The sequence below is a fragment of the Oncorhynchus tshawytscha genome, linkage group LG33 (assembly GCF_018296145.1).
Source record: "Oncorhynchus tshawytscha isolate Ot180627B linkage group LG33, Otsh_v2.0, whole genome shotgun sequence".
In the NCBI taxonomy this organism is placed as follows: Eukaryota; Metazoa; Chordata; class Actinopteri; order Salmoniformes; family Salmonidae; genus Oncorhynchus; species Oncorhynchus tshawytscha.
Genome location: NC_056461.1, coordinates 29,452,420 through 29,470,782, shown reverse-complemented (window position 1 = coordinate 29,470,782; position 18,363 = coordinate 29,452,420). Strand labels below are relative to the sequence as shown.

At 42.4% G+C, this 18,363-nt stretch overlaps 1 protein-coding gene across 2 annotated transcripts; it reads right to left on the bottom strand.

The window, feature by feature from the left end:
- Positions 1 to 10,995: 10,995 nt before the first annotated feature.
- Positions 10,996 to 17,312, bottom strand: LOC112231112 (nucleophosmin). Of its 2 annotated transcripts, none has more exons than XM_024397677.2 (11): positions 17,160 to 17,312; positions 15,422 to 15,501; positions 15,178 to 15,297; positions 14,976 to 15,069; positions 13,093 to 13,193; positions 12,789 to 12,817; positions 12,668 to 12,710; positions 12,493 to 12,573; positions 12,169 to 12,291; positions 11,916 to 11,990; positions 10,996 to 11,682 (listed from the first exon to the last, which is right to left on the bottom strand). In XM_024397677.2, the coding sequence occupies exons 2-11, from the start codon at positions 15,422 to 15,424 to the stop codon at positions 11,632 to 11,634; spliced, it is 720 nt and encodes a 239-aa protein (XP_024253445.1). In that variant the 5' UTR covers positions 15,425 to 15,501; positions 17,160 to 17,312; the 3' UTR covers positions 10,996 to 11,631. The 2 variants fall into 2 exon arrangements, with proteins under 2 accessions (XP_024253445.1, XP_024253444.1); XM_024397676.2 differs by lacking the exon at positions 17,160 to 17,312 and adding an exon at positions 16,693 to 16,843.
- Positions 17,313 to 18,363: the final 1,051 nt, after the last annotated feature.

Below are 18,363 nucleotides of genomic sequence, written 5' to 3'. Positions count from 1 at the left end.
CCATCCCAACTGTGAAGCATGGAGGTGGAAACATCATTCTTTGGGGATGCTTTTCTGCAAAGGGGACAGGACGACTGCACCGTATTGAGGGGAGGATGGATGGGGCCATGTATCGCAAGATCTTGGCCAACAACCTCCTTCCCTCAGTAAGAGCATTGAAGATGGGTTGTGGCTGAGTCTTCCAGCATGACAACGTCCCGAAACACACAGCCAGGGCAACTAAGGAGTGGCTCCGTAAGAAGCATCTCAAGGTCCTGGAGTGGCCTAGCCAGTCTCCAGACCTGAACCCAATAGAAAATCTTTGGAGGGAGCTGAAAGTCTTTATTGCCCAGCGACAGCCCCAAAACCTGAAGGATCTGGAGAAGGTCTGTATGGAGGAGTGGGCCAAAATCCCTGCTGCCGTGTGTGCAAACCTGGTCAAGAACTACAGGAAACGTATGATCTCTGTAATTGCAAACCAAGGTTTCTGTACCAAATATTAAGTTCTGCTTTTCTGATGTATCAAATAATTATGTCATGCAATAAAATGCAAATTAATTACTTAAAAATCATACAATGTGATTTTCTGGATTTTTGTTTTAGATTCCGTCTCTCACAGTTGAAGTGTACCTATGATAAAAAATTACAGACCTCTTACATGCTTTGTAAGTAGGAAAATCTGCAAAATCAGCAGTGTATCAAATACTTGTTCCCCCCACTGTATATATAAATATATATATTTAATTGAATGGTTAATACACAGCTCAAGGGCTATTTTAGAAGAATAACATGTGCCAGTGGAGCAAGAAGCAATCCCGTAAGAGGAAGCTGTTTTATTCATGTCAGGCTATACCCATTCACTGGGACGGGCATGAGGGTGGCATACTCGACCTGCGTCCTATGAGACATCTGGGAATGTTTGAGGTAGTGCAACAGATGGATGATAACAGGATGCCTCCCGATGTATTATACTTTGTATTTGATAAATATGTAAACAACTAACTAAAACCTAATGACAAAAAAGTATTCTCTTGTTTTTGCTTTGAATCACTCTCTTTATGTGTGTTGTTCTATTGGTCTCCATAGCTACTGTGTTGTTTACATATACAATGTAATATCTGCACAACATGGTCATTACACACAACTTCAATGCAAACTGAACTGCACCATAAAGATCCATATCACTAACGCTCTCTTGGACACAACACATTGACCAGGGCAGATTTAGCCTATTCGACAGATCTAAGGCACTTACAGGGGGTGAGGAGATCCACAGAGACCATAAAAAGACTCTCTCCATCAAAGCCCCTCTCCCTGAGTGCTGCTGACTCACATTCAGCCTACCTGGGGGAGATGGATAGGTCTGAGTGTTGTGTCCATTATGAATGTGATCCAAACAAAATTATAACATACAGTACCAGTCAAAAGTTTGGGCACACCTATTCAATCCAGGGTCTTTCTTTATTTTTACTATTTTCTACATTGAAGAATAATAGTGAAGACATAAAAACTATGAAATAACAAATATGGAATCATGTAGTTCCCCAAAAAGTGTTAAACAAATCAAAATATATTTTATAGTAGACACCCTTTGCCTTGATGACAACTTTGCACACTCTGACAGCAACATTCTCTCAACTATTCTCTTTGGGCTCCCAATTGGCACAGTGGTCTAAGGCACTGCATCTCAGTGCAAGAGGAGTCACTACAGTACATGGTTCAAATCCAGGCAGCATCACATCCTGCCATGATTGGGAGTCCCATAGGACGGTACACAATTGGCCCAGCGTTGCCGGGGTAGGCTGTCATTGTAAATAACATTTGTTCTTAACTGACTTGCCTAGTTAAATAAAGGTGAAAGGTAGTCACCTGGAATGCATTTCAATTTAATTTGTAATTTGTGGAATTTCTTTCCTTCTTAATGTATTTGAGCCAAGCAGTTGTGTTGTGATAAGGTAGGGGTGGTAAACAGAAGATAGCCCTAATTGGTAAAAGACCACATCCATATTATGGCAAGAACAGCTCAACTAAGAAGAGAATTTCAAGAACTTTGAATGTTTCATCAAGTACTTCTGCAAAAACCATCAAGCCTTATGATTAAACAGGCTCTCAGGAGGACCGCGACAGGGAAGGAAGACCCAGAGTTACAGTTGAAGTCAGAAGTTTACATACACTTCAGGCAAATACATTTAAACTCTGTTTTTCACAATTCCTGACATTAAATCCTAGTAAAATTTCCCTCTCTTAGGTCAGTTAGGATCACCGCTTCATTTTAAGAATGTGAAATGTCAGAATAATAGTAGAGAGAATGATTTATTTCAGCTTATATTTCTTTCATCACATTCCCAGTGGGTCAGAAGTTTACATACACTCAATTAGTATTTGGTAGCATTGACTTTAAATTGTTTAACTTGGGTCCAACGTTTCGGAAAGCCTTCCACAAGCTTCCCACAATAAGTTAGGTGAATTTTGGCCCATTCCTCCTGACAGAGCTGGTGTAACGGAGTCAGGTTTGTAGGCCTCCTTGCTCACACACACTTTTTCAGTTCTGCCCACAAATGTTCTATATGATTGAGGTCAGGGCTTTGTAATGGCCACTCCAATACCTTGACTTTGTTGTCCTTAAGCCATTTGCCACAACTGTGGAAGTCTGCTTGGGGTCATTGTCCATTTGGAAGACCCATTTGCGACCAAGCTTTAACTTCTTCGGGCTAGGGGGCAGTATTCAGAAGTTTGGATGAATGAGGTGCCCAAAGTAAACTGCCTGTTACTAAGGTCCAGAAGCTAGGATATGCCTATAACTGTTCGTATTGGATAGAAAACACTCTACAGTTTCCAAAACTGTTACAATAATGTCTGTGAGTATAACAGAACTGATATGGCAGGTGAAAACCCGAGGACAATCCATCCAGAATTTGTTTTTCAGCTCACCACTGATAACAATGGCTGGGAATGGGGATATAAAAGGAAGACCTCCCAGATGGCAGTTCCTATGGCTTCCAATAGATGTCAACAGTCTTTAGAAAGAGTTTCAGGCTCGTTTTTTGATTGAAAAATGAGCTAGAATTTGTAGTTTTTCTAAGTGGCTCATATTTTGGCTGTAGTGTTTGTTGCGCGTTCCAGAGAGGGTGTGCACTTCTTTATTTATCTCCGGTAATGGTCTCCGGTATTCTCCATCTTAAATTGTATCATTTATTTACATATTAGGGTACCTGAGGATTGATTAGGAACATTGTTTGATATGTTTGGAAGAAGTTTATTGGTAATTTAAGGGTTTCATTTGTATGCATTTTGAACGAGGGAACTGGGTGGATTACTTAGTCAAGCGCGCCAATGAAACTGACTTTTTGGGATATAAAGAAGGACTTTATCAAACAAAAGGACCATTTGTTATGTAGATTGGACCCTTGTGATTGCTAGCTGCGCTAGCTGTTACACAAATGCTTGTTTTGCTATGGTTGAGAAGCATATTTTGAAAATCTGAGATGACAGTGTTGTTAACAAAAGGCTAAGCTTGAGAGCTAGCATATTAATTTCATATTAATTTCATTTAATTTGCGATTTTCATGAATAGTTAACGTTGCGTTATGGTAATGAGCTTGCGGCTGTATTCACGATCCCGGATCCGGGATGGCTCGACGCAATAAGTTAACAAGAAGTAAAAAATTTAACTGATGTATAACACTTGTAATTTCATTCATGTTTAATATTACAATTTTCGCGCACTGCAATTTCGCGCATTGCAATTTCCCCGGATGTTGGGCAAGGTGGGACAGTAGCTTCCCAATGATACGCAAGAAGTTAACTTCCTGACTGATGTCTTGAGATGTTGCTTCATTCTATCCACATCATTTTTCTGCCTCATGATGCCATAATCCCATACTTTTGTACCTGTTTCCTCCAGCATCTTCACAAGGTCCTTTGTTGTTGTGGGATTGTTGTTCTGGGATTGATTTACACTTTTCGCACCAAAGTACATTCATCTCTAGGAGACAGAACGCGTCTCCTTCCTGAGCGGTATGACGGCTGTGTGGTCCCGTGGTTTTTAGGCTTGCGTACTATTGTTTGTACAGATGAACATGGTACCTTCGAGTGTTTGGAAACTGTTCCCAAGGATAAACCAGACTTGTGGAGGTCTACCATTTTTTCTGAGGTCTTGGCTGATTTATTTGGATTTTCCCATGATGTCAAGCAAAGGGGCACTGGGTTTGAAGGTAGGCCTTGAAATACATCCACAGGTACACCTCCAAATGACTCAAATGAGGTCAATTAGCCTCAGTAGCTTCTAAAGCCATGACATCATTTTCTGGAATTTTCCAAGCTGTTTAAAGGAACAGACAATTTAATGTATGTAAACCTCTGACCCACTGGAATTGTGATACAGTGAATTATAAGTGAAATAATCTGCCTTTAAACAATTGTTGGAAAAATTACTTGTGTCATGCATGAAGTAGATGTCCTAACCAACTTGCCAAAACTATAATTTGTGAACAAGAAATTTGTGGAGTGGTTGAAAAACGAGTTTGAATGAAACTTCCGACTTCAACTGTACCTCTGCTGCAGAGGACAAGTTCATTCGAGTTACCAGTCTCAGAAATTGCAGCCCAAATAAATGTTTCACAGAGATCAAGTAAGAGACACATCTCAACCTCATCTGTTCAGAGGAGACTGTGTGAATCAGGCTTTCATGCTCGATTTGCTGCAAAGAAACCACTGTAAAGGACACCAATAATAAGAAGAGACTTGCTTGGGCCAAGAAACACGAGCAATGTACATTTGACCTGTGGAATTCTGTCCTTTGGTCTGATGAGTCCACATTTGCCATTTTTGGTTCCAACCTCCATTCTTTGTGAGATGCAAAGTAGGTGAACGGATGATCTCTGCATGTATGGTTCCCACCGTGAAGCATGGAGGAGGTGTGATGGTGTGGGTGTGCTTTGTTGGTGACACAGTCAGTAATTTATTATGTTTTTTTGTTTGTTTATCTGCGTTGTTTGTAACGTATTTTTTTACTCATTTTGTAGATAATGTTAACGCTACCGTCTCTAATGACCGAAAATAACTCAGGACTGCGATTACTCACCACGGACTAGCAGAATAATTTTTCTTCTTTCACAAATCTGACGAGCCTTACGCGGAAGATATACGGCTCCCTCGGGTACAGGCCCCGACCCCAGTGATCTGCATGAAGAGAAGACGGAGAAAGAGAGGCCGGAGAGCGGGCTGCCTTCTGAGTATTCGGAGGTGATTGAATAAACCCCCACTTCCCTCAATTCTGTTAGCAAACATGCAATCTTTGGACAATAAAATGGACGAGTTATTGGGAAGATTAAACTACCAACCGAACATAAAAAATTCTAACATCTTATGCTTTCACGGAGTCGTGGCTGAACGACAATATACAGCTGGCTGGTTATATGATGTACCGGCAGGATAGAACAGCGGCATCTGGTAAGACAAGGGGCGGCGGTCTACAGTGAGGGAAAAAAGTATTTGATCCCCTGCTGATTCTGTACGTTTTCCCACTGACAAAGAAATTATCAGTCTATAATTTTAATGGTAGGTTTATTTGAACAGTGAGAGACAGAATAACAACAAAAAAATCCAGAAAAACGCATGTCAAAATGTTATAAATTGATTTGCATTTTAATGAGGGAAATATGTATTTGACCCCCTCTCAATCAGAAAGATGTCTGGCTCCCAGGTGTCTTTTATACAGGTAACGAGCTGAGATTACAATTACAGACTGATATAGACTGATAATTACTTTGTCAGTGGGCAAACGTACAAAATCAGCAGGGGATCCAATACTTTTTTCCCTCACTGTATGTATTTTTGTAAACAACAGCTGGTGCACGATATCTAAGGAAGTCTCGAGCTATTTTGCTCGCCTGAGGTAGAGGTTCTCATGATAAACTACAGACCACACTTCCTACCGAGAGAATTTCCATCTATATTCTTTGTAGCTGTTTACATACCACCAAAGTCAGAGGCTGGCAGTAAGATAGCATTGAATGAGTTGTATCCCGCCATAAGCAAACAAGAAAACACTCACCCAGAGGTGGCGTTAGTAGCCGGGGACTTTAATGCAGGGAAACTTAAATCAGTTTTACCACATTTCTGTAAGCTTGTTAAATGTGCAACCAGAGGGAAAATAACTCTGGACCACCTATACTCCACACACAGAGATGCATACAAAGCTCTCCCTCGCCCTCCATTTGGCAAATCTGACCATAATCCCATCCTCTTGATTTCTGCTTACTAGCAAAAATGAAAGAAGGAAGCACTAGTGACTAGATCAATAAAAAGTGGTCATATGAAGCAGATGCTAAGCTACAGAACTGTTTTGCTTGCACAGACTGGAATATGTTCCCGGGATTCCTCCAACGGCATTGAAGAGTACACCACATCTGTCATTGGCTTCATCAATAAGTGCATCGATGACATTGTTCCCACAGTGACCGTAAGTACATACCCCAACCAGAAGTCATGGATTACATTCATAATCCGCACTGAGCTAAAGGCTAGAGCTTCCGCTTTTAAGGAGCGGGACTTTAACCTGGAAGTTTATAAAAAATCCCACTATGCCCTCCGACGAACCATCAAACAGGCAAAGCATCAATACTGGACTAAGATTGAGTCGTACTAAACCGGCTCTGATGCTCAAACCATTACAGGCTACAAAGGGAAGCACAGACGAGAGCTGCCCAGTGACATGAGAGAAACAACTTCTATGCTCGCTTCTAGGCAAATAACACTGAAACATGCATGAGAGCACCAGCAGTACCGGAAGACTGTGTGATCACGCTCTCCGCAGCCGATGAGTGAGTAAGACCTTTAGACAGGTCAACATTCACAAGGCCGCAGGGCCAGACTGATTACCAGGACGTGTATTGCGAGCATGCGCTGACCAACTAGCAAGTGTCTTCATTGACATTTTCAACCTTTCCCTGTCAGAGTCTATAATACCAACATGTTTTAAGCAGATCACCATAGTGCCTGTGCCATGGAACACTAAGGTAACCTGCCAAAATGACGACCGACCCGTAGCACTCACGTCTGTAGCAATGAAGTGTATTGAAAGGCTGGTCATGGCTTACATCAACACCATCATCCCAGAAACCCTAGACACACATTCAATTTGCATACCGTCCAACAGATCCACAGATGATGCAGTCTCTATTGCGCTCCACACTGTCCTTTCCCACCTGGACAAAAGGAACACCTATGTGAGAATGCTATTCATTGACTACAGCTCAGCGTTCAACACCATAGTGCCCTCAAAGCTCATCAATACGCTAAGGACCCTGGGACTAAACACCTCCCTCTGCAACTGGATCATGGACTTCCTGACGGGCCGCCCCCAGGTGGTAAGGGTAGGTAACAACACATCCGCCACGCTGATCCTCAACACAGAGGCCCCTCAGGGGTGCGTGCTCAGCCCCCTCCTGTACTCCCTGATCACTCATGACTGCACAGCCAGGCACGACTCCAACACCGATGACACATAGACAGCCTATAGGAACGGGGTCAGAGACCTGGCCATGTGGTGCCAGGACAACAACCTCACCCTCAACGTGATGAAGACAAAGGAGATGATTGTGGACTACAGGAAAAAGAGGACTGAGCACGCCCCCATTCTCATCGACGGGGCTGCTGTGGAGCAAGTTGAGAGCTTCAAGTTCCTTGGCGTCCTCATCACCAACAAACTAACATGGTCCAAGCACACCAAGACAGTCGTGAAGCTGGCACGATAAAACCTATTCCCCCTCAGGAGACTGAAAAGATATGGCATAGGTCCTCAGACCCTCAAAAGTTTTGACAGCTGCACCATCACTGCCTGGTATGGCAACTGCTCGGCCTCCGACCACAAGGCACTACAGAGGGTAGTGCGAATGGCCCAGTACATCACTGGGGCCAAGCTTCCTGCCATTCAGGACCTCCATAACAGGCGATGTCAAAGGAAGGCCCTAAAAATTGTCCAAGACTCCAGCCACCCTAGTCATAGACCGTTCTCTCTGCTACCACACGACAAGCGGTACCAGAGCGCCAATTCTAGGTCTAAGAGGCTTCTAAACAGCTTCGACCCCCAAGCCATAAGACTCCTGAACATCTAGTTAAATGACTACCCAGACTATTTACATTAGCCACCCCACCCCCCCTCCACACCACTGCTACTCTCTGTTGTCATCTATGCATAGTCACTTTAATTACCTCTACCTACATGTACATACTACCTCAACTAACCAGTGTCCCCGCACTTTGACTGTATCGGTAACCACCTGCATATATTGTTATATTACTTATTTTTCATATTCTTATCTGTATTTTTTGAAACTGCGCTGTTGGTTAGGGGCTCGTAAGTAAGCATGTCACTGTAAGGTCTACACCTGTTTTATTCGGCGCATGTGAATAATAAAATATGATTTGATTTAGAATTCAAGTCACACTTAACCAGCATGGCTACCACAGCATTCTGCAGCGATACACCATTCCATCTAGTTTGCGCTTAGTGGGACTGTCATTTGTTTTTCAACAGGACAATGACCCAACACACCTCCAGGCTGTGTAAGGGCTATTTGACCAAGAAGGAGAGTGATGGAGTGATGCATCAGATGGCCTGGCCTCCACAATCACCCGACCTGAAGCCAATTGAGATGGTTTTGGATGAGTTGGACCGCAGAGTGAAGGAAAATCAGCCAACAAGTACTCAGCATATGTGGGAACACCTTCAAGAATGTTGGAAAAGCATTCCAGGTAAAGCCGGTTAAGAGAATGCCAAGTGCGCAAAGCTGTCAAGGCAAAGGGTGGCTACTTTGAAGAATCTAAGATATTAAACAAATTTTGGTTTAACACTTTTTTGGTTACTACATGACTCCATATGTGTTATTTCATAGTTTTGATGTCTTCACTATTATTCTACGATGTAGAAAATAGTCAAAATAAAAACCCTTGAATGAGTAGGTTGTGTGCAAACTTTTGACTGGTACTGTATATCTCAGCATCACCAATAGCTATTTGTAAGGGTAGGACTATTCATAGCCACACAGGTGGTGAGGGTAGGCAACAACATCTCCACCCCGCTGATCCTCAACACTGGGGACCCACAAGGGTGCGTTCTGAGCCCTCTCCTGTACTCCCTGTTCACCCACGACTGCGTGGCCACGCACGCCTCCAACTCAATCATTAAGTTTGCGGACGACACAACAGTGGTAGGCTTGATTACCAACAACGACGAGACGGCCTACAGGGAGGAGGTGAGGGCCCTCGGAGTGTGGTGTCAGGAAAATAACCTCACACTCAACGTCAACAAAACTAAGGAGATGATTGTGGACTTCAGGAAACAGCAGAGGGAACACCCCCCTATCCACATCGATGGAACAGTAGTGGAGAGGGTAGCAAGTTTTAAGTTCCTCGGCATACACATCACAGACAAACTGAATTGGTCCACTCACACAGACAGCATCGTGAAGAAGGCGCAGCAGCGCCTCTTCAACCTCAGGAGGCGGAAGAAATTCGGCTTGTCACCAAAAGCACTCACAAACTTCTACAGATGCACAATCGAGAGCATCCTGGCGGGCTGTATCACCGCCTGGTACGGCAACTGCTCCGCCCACAACCGTAAGGCTCTCCAGAGGGTAGTGAGGTCTGCACAATGCATCACCGGGGGCAAACTACCTGCCCTCCAGGACACCTACACCACCCGATGTTACAGGAAGGCCATAAAGATCATCAAGGACAACAACCACCCGAGCCACTGCCTGTTCACCCCGCTATCATCCAGAAGGCGAGGTCAGTACAGGTGCATCAAAGCTGGGACCGAGACTGAAAAACAGCTTCTATCTCAAGGCCATCAGACTGTTAAACAGCCACCACTAACATTGAGTGGCTGCTGCCAACACACTGACTCAACTCCAGCCACTTTAATAATGGGAATTTATGTGAAATATATCACTAGCCACTTTAAACAATGCTACCTAATGTTTACATATCCTACATTACTCATCTCACATGTATACGTATATACTGTACTCTATATCATCTACTGCATCTTTATGTAATACATGTATCACTAGCCACTTTAACTATGCCACTTTGTTTACATACTCATATGTATATACTGTACTCGATGCCATCTACTGTATCTTGCCTAACCCGCTCTGTACCATCACTCATTCATATATCTTTATGTACATATTCTTTATCCCCTTAAACTTGTGTATAAGACAGTATGGGAATTGTTAGATTACTTGGTTATTACTGCATTGTCAGAACTAGAAGCACAAGCATTTCGCTACACTCGCATTAACATTAACCATGTGTATGTGACAAATCAAATTTGATTTGATCAGTGATGGAGGTCCTGGAGGTGGCAGGCCTTCAAGGAATAGCAGTGCTGTCTAGTCGCAGCAATGTCTGCCAAACGGAGATTGACATTTAGCCTGATGTGAGACAAAGTTGGAAACTGCATAACAGTGATGAGACCTTGAGGATGTGACAAGTGATTGTGTATGCGAAAAACCAAACGAGACCTAGTAGACCCCCTAGTGGACAGCAGTAGTGAGACTGCAGACCATGTTCTGGGGTGGGGAGTTTCTCTGCTCATACAGGACTAATAAAAAGCCTAATTCACAAATTGTAGTTTTCTGCAGTTGCTATGGGCAACAAAGAAAAATCAACTTTCTTGTAGTTTCTGGTCAGACAATGTCCCTTTTCATGTCTGAATGAGTATTAGAGTAGGCCAATAGTTGATCAACCATAAGGTATTTTGTAATTCAGACTAAGTCTATTATGGTATTAAACTGGAACACCATCCACAGCATTAATCCTTATGCTCATTAACAGCCATGCAGATAGGGGTCACAATTATACTGTACCATGTAGTCATCAATAAAATGCAAGTGTTCCCCCAATATTTTTTTATTGCAGATCACAATATTCCTGTGGCTAGAGAGCTGTTAATTTTACATTGTATAGCAATTCAATAGAACAGAAGTTACAAGGTCACAAAGCAGGTATGATACAATATTATTTATTAACTTTCAGATGACATCTTTGACACCGGTGCATTAGCTGCTTCACTCAACCCTTACAGCAAAATATAAAACCGTGAGCATGACTTAAAACCTGATTGGACCAGTTAACATATTGTCTTAAATTAAGTGTTCAATGTTAACATATCAGACCCTGAGGAACCTACCCTCTGGAAGGGCTGGACAAGAGCATCCAGACACCCAACAGCTTATGGATGACATAACATACCCCCCAAAAAGAACATGCATGAACAGATACCTTCCAAACTGCCAGAGGGACAGTCCTTCAAAACCAACTGACCAGACTTTAAAAATGCTACATTCAAACAGTAGCAAGTATGTATTTTACACATTTACAAAATGTTATGTTCCAAGTGGGTTTTCCCAGGTCTACCCACATGGAAGCTGGAATAGTATCACCCCTCCCACCCTCTGAGAGGGTCGTGGTGCTGGTAGGGTCAGGGGCTCAGTCATTAGTTCCATATTAGTCGGTGTGCCACAGCAGTACACCGGGGACTGGACGGGCTGCAGAAGTTTGATTGACATGGGAAGGGCCAGGAGAGGCCAGAGCAGGTCGAGGGGGGTCGCAAAATAAATCAGAAAAGGTTTACCAAAATATTTATTTTTTGTCTTCCACAGTCTGTCTCCACTTCCACAGTTCAGCCATTGCCTGAAAAAAGATGGGAAAAACATTTACCAAAGCATAAATCATAATGTCATAGTGAGAGCTCAAAACTTTAGAGGTACTGGTGTTTCTCACTGCTGATCAAAACCAAGTCTTCATTGCTCTTCCAGGATGTTTTCCAACAGCACTATGGTTGTCATTTCACAAACTTCCAATTGAACCACATTACGTTCCAGACAGGTCAAATTTCACAACGTTCCTGGGGAGCATTACCATACCTTGGTGTCTGTGACTCTGAAGCTGTTCTTCACAAAGCTCTCAAACTTGGGCTGGAGTTTAGGCAGGTTCACTCCCTGAAATAATATGACATTACTATAGGTATTCAGATGTGTCCCTTTAATCTTGTGTTCAGTCAGTCTTTTGGTTAACAGTTCTTTAACATACATCAGCTAGATCAGTTCATCCCATCTCCGTTTTAGGCAAGTGCATTTCCAGATAGTATATACATCAAGACAGAACACATACACCCACCTTCTCCATAGTCGCCTTCATCTTGGCCTTCAGCTCAGGGATGGTGAGGACTGGTTTGGGGGTCTGAGGTGTTTTAGGGGTTGCTTTGGGGGTCTGGCCATTTTTGTCACCAGGCATATTTGACTGAAAAACAGAACTTGTTAGACAAGACATGTAACATGACTAACGTGCATCACTACAATACTCAGATACAGGAGTGGTCATCTTCAGTCTCAGTCTTTTGGTAAGCAGTGTTCAAAATGCATCAGTAAATCAGCTCAACAAATATCATCTTTGACTAGAAACAATGTGATGGTAGGGCAGAAGATGTGTGAAGAGGACTACCTGTTTGCCAGCTGGTGTGTTGGCTTTAGGGCCCTTTCCATTCTGGGCAGGAGTCTGAGGTTTGGACAGAGTCTTCTTAACCTGAGTAAAACAGAGGTTTCTTGTGTCATTTTCAAAGGTAGAATGAAAATAGACTGAACTAAATATTTACAGGTGGGCAAATAAATGCACTCACCTTAACAGGAGTTTCTTCAGCCTCACTCTCATCATCATCATCCCTAAAGAGATGTTACAAATCAACTCTAGATTAAACCTCACCATGGAACATTGGTTAGTCAGTCAAACACTACACTTACTCCTCATAGTCATCCATCTTCATCTTCTTCTGTGAAGAGGAGAAAGGGAAGGATATGGTAAGTGTCATGAGGTGAGGATGTGACGCAAGAGTAAAGAGTGGATAACATTCAGAAATGGGAATGACCCTCTTCAGTCTCAGTCTTTTGGTAAGCAGTGTTGAAAATGCATCAGTAAATCAGCTCAACAAAGATCATCTTTGACTAGGGAGGCCATGCGATATTAGGGCACCAGATAACTTGCATTACAAAATGTATATATTTCCCCGTTGGCGTGTTGGATCAAAGACCAGTATCCGGGACCAACCTGAGATTTAAGTGCTGGTACTGATGCAGCCCTTTTCTTGGGCGTTTGTACCGCTTCCTCTTCATCGTCGTCCTCGTCGAAAGTTTGGTCTCCTCCCATCACTGGTGGAAAAACACGTTAACTTTGAGTAGATAGAATATGACAACTAACTTCTCTAGGATAGGGGGCAGCATTTGGAATTTTGAATGAAAAGCATGCCCAAATTCAACTGCCTGCTACTCATCCCCAGAATACAATATATTAGTACATTTGGATAGAAAACTCTGAAGTTTCTAAAACTGTTTGAATCATGTCTGAGTATAACAGAGCTTATTTAGCAGGCGAAACCAGAGGACAAACATTCAGATTATTTTTGTGTTTTTTTAGGTCCCTCTTTTCAATGGGTATCCAGATTTCTAAGGGAACTTCTTGCAGTTTTTACCACTTCCACTGGATGTCAGTCTTTAGAAATTGGTACAGGTTTTTCCTTTGTGTAACGAAGGAACACTGTTCAGAACGAAGCTAGAGTGAAGAGGACTGTTAGAGGCGCGTGACCTGAAAGCTAGCTACAGCTTGTTTTCCTCCTGTATTGAACAGATCATCCAGCCTTCAATTTTAGCTAATATTTACATTTAAAATCCTTAAAGTTGTATTACAAAAGTGGTTTGAAATGCTTTGGCAAAGTTTACAGGTAACTTTTTAGAAATTTTGTAGTCATGTTGCGCAAGTTGGTACCGGTGTTTTTCTGGATCAAACGCGCCAAATAAATTGACATTTTGGATATACATCTACGGAATCAATCGAACAAAAGGACCCTTTGCGATGTTCATGGGACATATTGGAGTGCCAACCAAAGAAGCTTAAAGGCAATGCATGAATTATATCTTTATTTCTGCATTTTGTGTCACTCCTGGTGGGTTGAAATATGCTTGTCAGTGTTTGTTTACCATGGTGCTACCCACAGATAATAGCCTCGTTTGCTTTCGCAGAAAAGCCCTTTTGAAATCTGAAGTGTTGGCTGGATTCACAACGTGTGGCTTTAATTTGGTATCTTGCATGTGTGATTTCAAGTTAGATTTTTAGTAATTTATTTGAATTTGGCGCTCTGCATTTTCACTGGCTTTTGGCCAGGTGGGACGCTACCATCCCACATATCCCAGAGAGGTTAAGATTATATGACAACATCGCCCAGCAGACAAATCATTACAAACAGTAACCAGCCAAGTAGAAGAATTACACAAGTCAGAAATAGAGAAAATGAAACACGCGCCTTTGATGATCTTCATATGGTTGCACACAGAAGTGATTAATTTACTCAATAAATGTTCCTTTTGTTCGATAAAGTCTCTTCATATCCAAAAACCTGTTTTGTTAGTGCATTTTCTTCAGTAATCCACAGGCTCAAACGCACTCACAACAGGTAGACAAAATCCAAATTGTATCCGTAAAGTTCAGAAACATGTCAAATGATGTTTATATTCAATCCTCAGGTTGTTAGCCTAAAAGCTCTGTGACACAGCAGGGTCCACTCAGACTGCTCTTACTCCCTCATTTTTCAGAATACAAGCCTGAAACAATTGCTAAAGACTTGACATCTGGTGGAAGGCATAGGAACTGCAATTTAAGTCCTAAGTAAATGGATACTGTAATGGCACTGAATAGAAAACTAAAACAAAATAATCCTACTTCCTGAATGGATTCCAAATGCTACCCACTACCCTAGAGGAGTTAATAAAGACATTAAAACAAAAATCAAATATTTCTCTGTATTTGATATTTCAGTCTTTTGGTATGCAGTGTTGAAATCAGTAAGTCATCTCAACAACTATCATCTGACTACAGAGGCCATGGCAGCACCAAAGATACCATGGGAGTAACACAGTCCTGAGATAAGCAATACTCACTGACAAGGTGCTGGCCACTGATGTGGATTGGACCAGAACCAGCCTTGAGACGGAAAACTGCTGGGGATGTGATTGCGAACCCACTAAGACACACCTGCAACACACAATTAACTGCTCAATAGACATGAACTCTACACAAGGCCATACAACCACCATCTCCCACTCAGGGATAGAATAGAAGTATTGACGACTGACTACTCACACTTGGCAAGGTGGAGGGTTTGAGCGCAGCTAGCACAGCCTTCACCTTCTCACCCTCTGCGTCCTGTCCTTCCACCTCTACAACATGCAGCTCATCCTTGGTGCTGGGGTCCACACACACCTAAGACCAATCAACAGGAGACATAAAGTTAATAAATAGTTTATCATACCTATAACAAGAAATGGTTAAACAGAAATATTGCCATCAATTCATATTATATAAAATAAGCACCAGTAACACTCACCATCCTTAAGTCCAGTTGGTGCTCAAAGTCATCCTCTTCTGGGTTGAAGACAACATCCTTCCCAGATTTCAACTCGCACCCTATTGAAAAAAAGTGTCAATTACATATGTGGAAATACTACATTGTACCCCTTTCCTTTAGTTGATGGCATTGTTGGGCTAGGCAATTTCTTATCCTGTAATAAAATGGTGGGTCTTCAGGCATTTTTTCAGCCAGTAAAACAGCTGATGCAACTAATAACGACTCAATTGAAGACTATGCCATGTTGAATCACTTGCGTTCCTGGAAAAGGAAAAGCATGCACCCAAACCGTTAACTTGTGGATAAGGTTGCCCATTACTGGACATCTCCCAGTTTGAAGTGACTGAGATGAGGCCAAAATATGGGTCACATACTCACGTGGTTGGAAGAGTTTTGAGCCCTGACAAAGGGAACGTGTTCAATGCAACTAACTAGCTCTTAGACATGCTGCTATGAGCATTATGCGAGTCAAACTACTTACAAAAACCACATGTACCATTTGGAATTCACGTATTATTTTAATTGTCCAATCACCATTTCAATCTGGGAGTTAATGTCACGTCTTTAACAATAACATGTTAACTTAATGAAAGTGGATCAATTATCACAGGTAACTAGTTAAAACAGCTTTAGCCAAAACTAGAAACTTAGGCAATGCGAACATCTTGCTGCACTGCATGAGCACGTTTCTAGACGGCCTTGTGCGCCATCTTTTAAAACACGTGTTCAGACGCATGGAGGGCCAACTAGCTAGCCCGGTAGTTTGTGGAACATCGCCTGTAATGTCAAATTTGTCCAGCAATGTGAACTTATCAGTCTGGCCCAACTACCACAACAAATTAAATCAACCAGGGAACCAATATGATGAAAGCATTACCCAATTTAGCGAACTACTAAAAAAAGGTCTCAAGATGGTTTGCAAGCTAACTACTATAATACCGTCCATGTCTCGTGGCTATCTACCAAGCTGACAACTGGGTACATTATTTCCATTCCCAAGCATTGTAACTAATGACATTGTATTCAGAAATCGTAACGTTATTGAACCATACATTGACGAAACTCACATCGCCCAATTAATTTTAGCTAACTAACATTAGTTACTGTAGCTAGCCATAGTGCTGGCTGTGTAGCTACCTCGTGCGATGTTGGCGTCTGATGAACAGCTCTTTTTCTTGCTAACTAGTTGACATGGATTTGAAACTACACTGAAAACACCAAATTATGTTACTTTAAAAAAAACATCTCACCATAGAGAAAGGTCTGTGGCCCCATTTGTTCCTCGTCCATCCCGTTCAATTTGACTACTAACAGCGGGCTGTTCCGAAATGAACTGAAATACCTCTTTCAACGCAGACATACGCTACACGGACTCAATGGCCACACCTCCTTTCTAGATTGATGGACGATTTTCTTTGGTATAGCCCAATCATCACAGTTATTTACTGAAAGAGGCGTATTTATAAATATTCATGATCATTAGAGACAAAGTGGAGTCGCAATTCAACCGCTGACCTGCGTCCGCCATCCCGCTTCTTGATTTTGTCTACCAACACCAGACACGATCAGGACACACAGGTTGAAATGTCAAAACGAACTCTGAACCAACTATATTAATTTGGGGACAGCTAAAAAAAACATGTATGGCAATTTAGCTAGCTGCTTGCTGTTGTTAGCAAATTTGTCCTGGGATATTAACATCAGGTTGTTATTTTACCTGAAATGCACAAGGTCCTCCACTCCTCTACGATTAATCCCACAGTTAATTTCCAGTAATCTCTCCTCCTTCGGGCTTCTTATTTTTTGGACTTTATATGGCGGTTGGCAGACAGTTTTAAGGTGCACTACCAACAGGACTGGATTGTGGACTTCAGTTCATCTTCAATCACCCACATGGGTATATGCTCTTAAAAACCAATGAGAAGATGGCACGTGGGTATATGCTCCTAAAAACCAACGAGGAGATGGGAGAGGCGGGACTTGCGTGTCAAGCACAACAAATAGAACAAAGTTCTATTTTAGAGCCTGGCTACGCAGACACTCGCGAGCAGTGTTGGAGCAATGATTGGATAACATCATACATGTTATCCAATCATTGCTCCAACACTGCTCGTGAGAAGGTGGAAAGCTTCAAGTTCCTCTGCGTACACATCACTGACGATCAGAAGTGGTCTACCCACACAAACAGTGTGATGAAGAAGGCGCAACAGTGCCTCTTCAAACTCAGAATGCTGAAAAAAATTGTCTTGCCCCTAAAAGCCTCACAAACATTATCACTACCTGGTATCACCGCCTGGTATGGCAACTGTACCGCCCGCAACCGCAGGGCTCTCCAGAGGGTGGTGTGGTCTGCCCAACACATCACCGCGGGCAAACTGTTTATCTATGCATGGTAACTTTACAAATGACCTTGACTAACCTGTACTCCCGCACATTGACTCGGTACCAGTACCCCCGTATATAGCCTCGTTATTGTTATTTAATTTTCTTGTTACTTTTTTGTTTTATAAAATGTCTTCCCTTTATTTAGTAAATATTTTCTTAACTCTATTTCTTGAACTGCATTGTTGGTTAAGGGCTTGTAAGTAAGCATTTCACGGTAAGGTCTACCTACACCTGTTAAATTCGGCACGTGACAAATAAAATTATTTGATACTACCTGCCCTCCAGGACACCAACAGCACCCGATTTCACAGGAAGGCCAAAAAGATAGTCATGGACATCAACCACCTGAGCCATGGCCTGTTCACCCCGCTATCATCCAGAAGGCAAGGCCAGTACAGGTGCATCAAAGCTGGGACCGAGAGACTGAAAAACAGCTTCCATCTCAAGGCTGTCAGACTGTTAAATAGCCATTACTAGCCAGCTTCCACCCGGTTACACAACACTGCACCTTAGAGGCTGCTGTCCTATATACATAG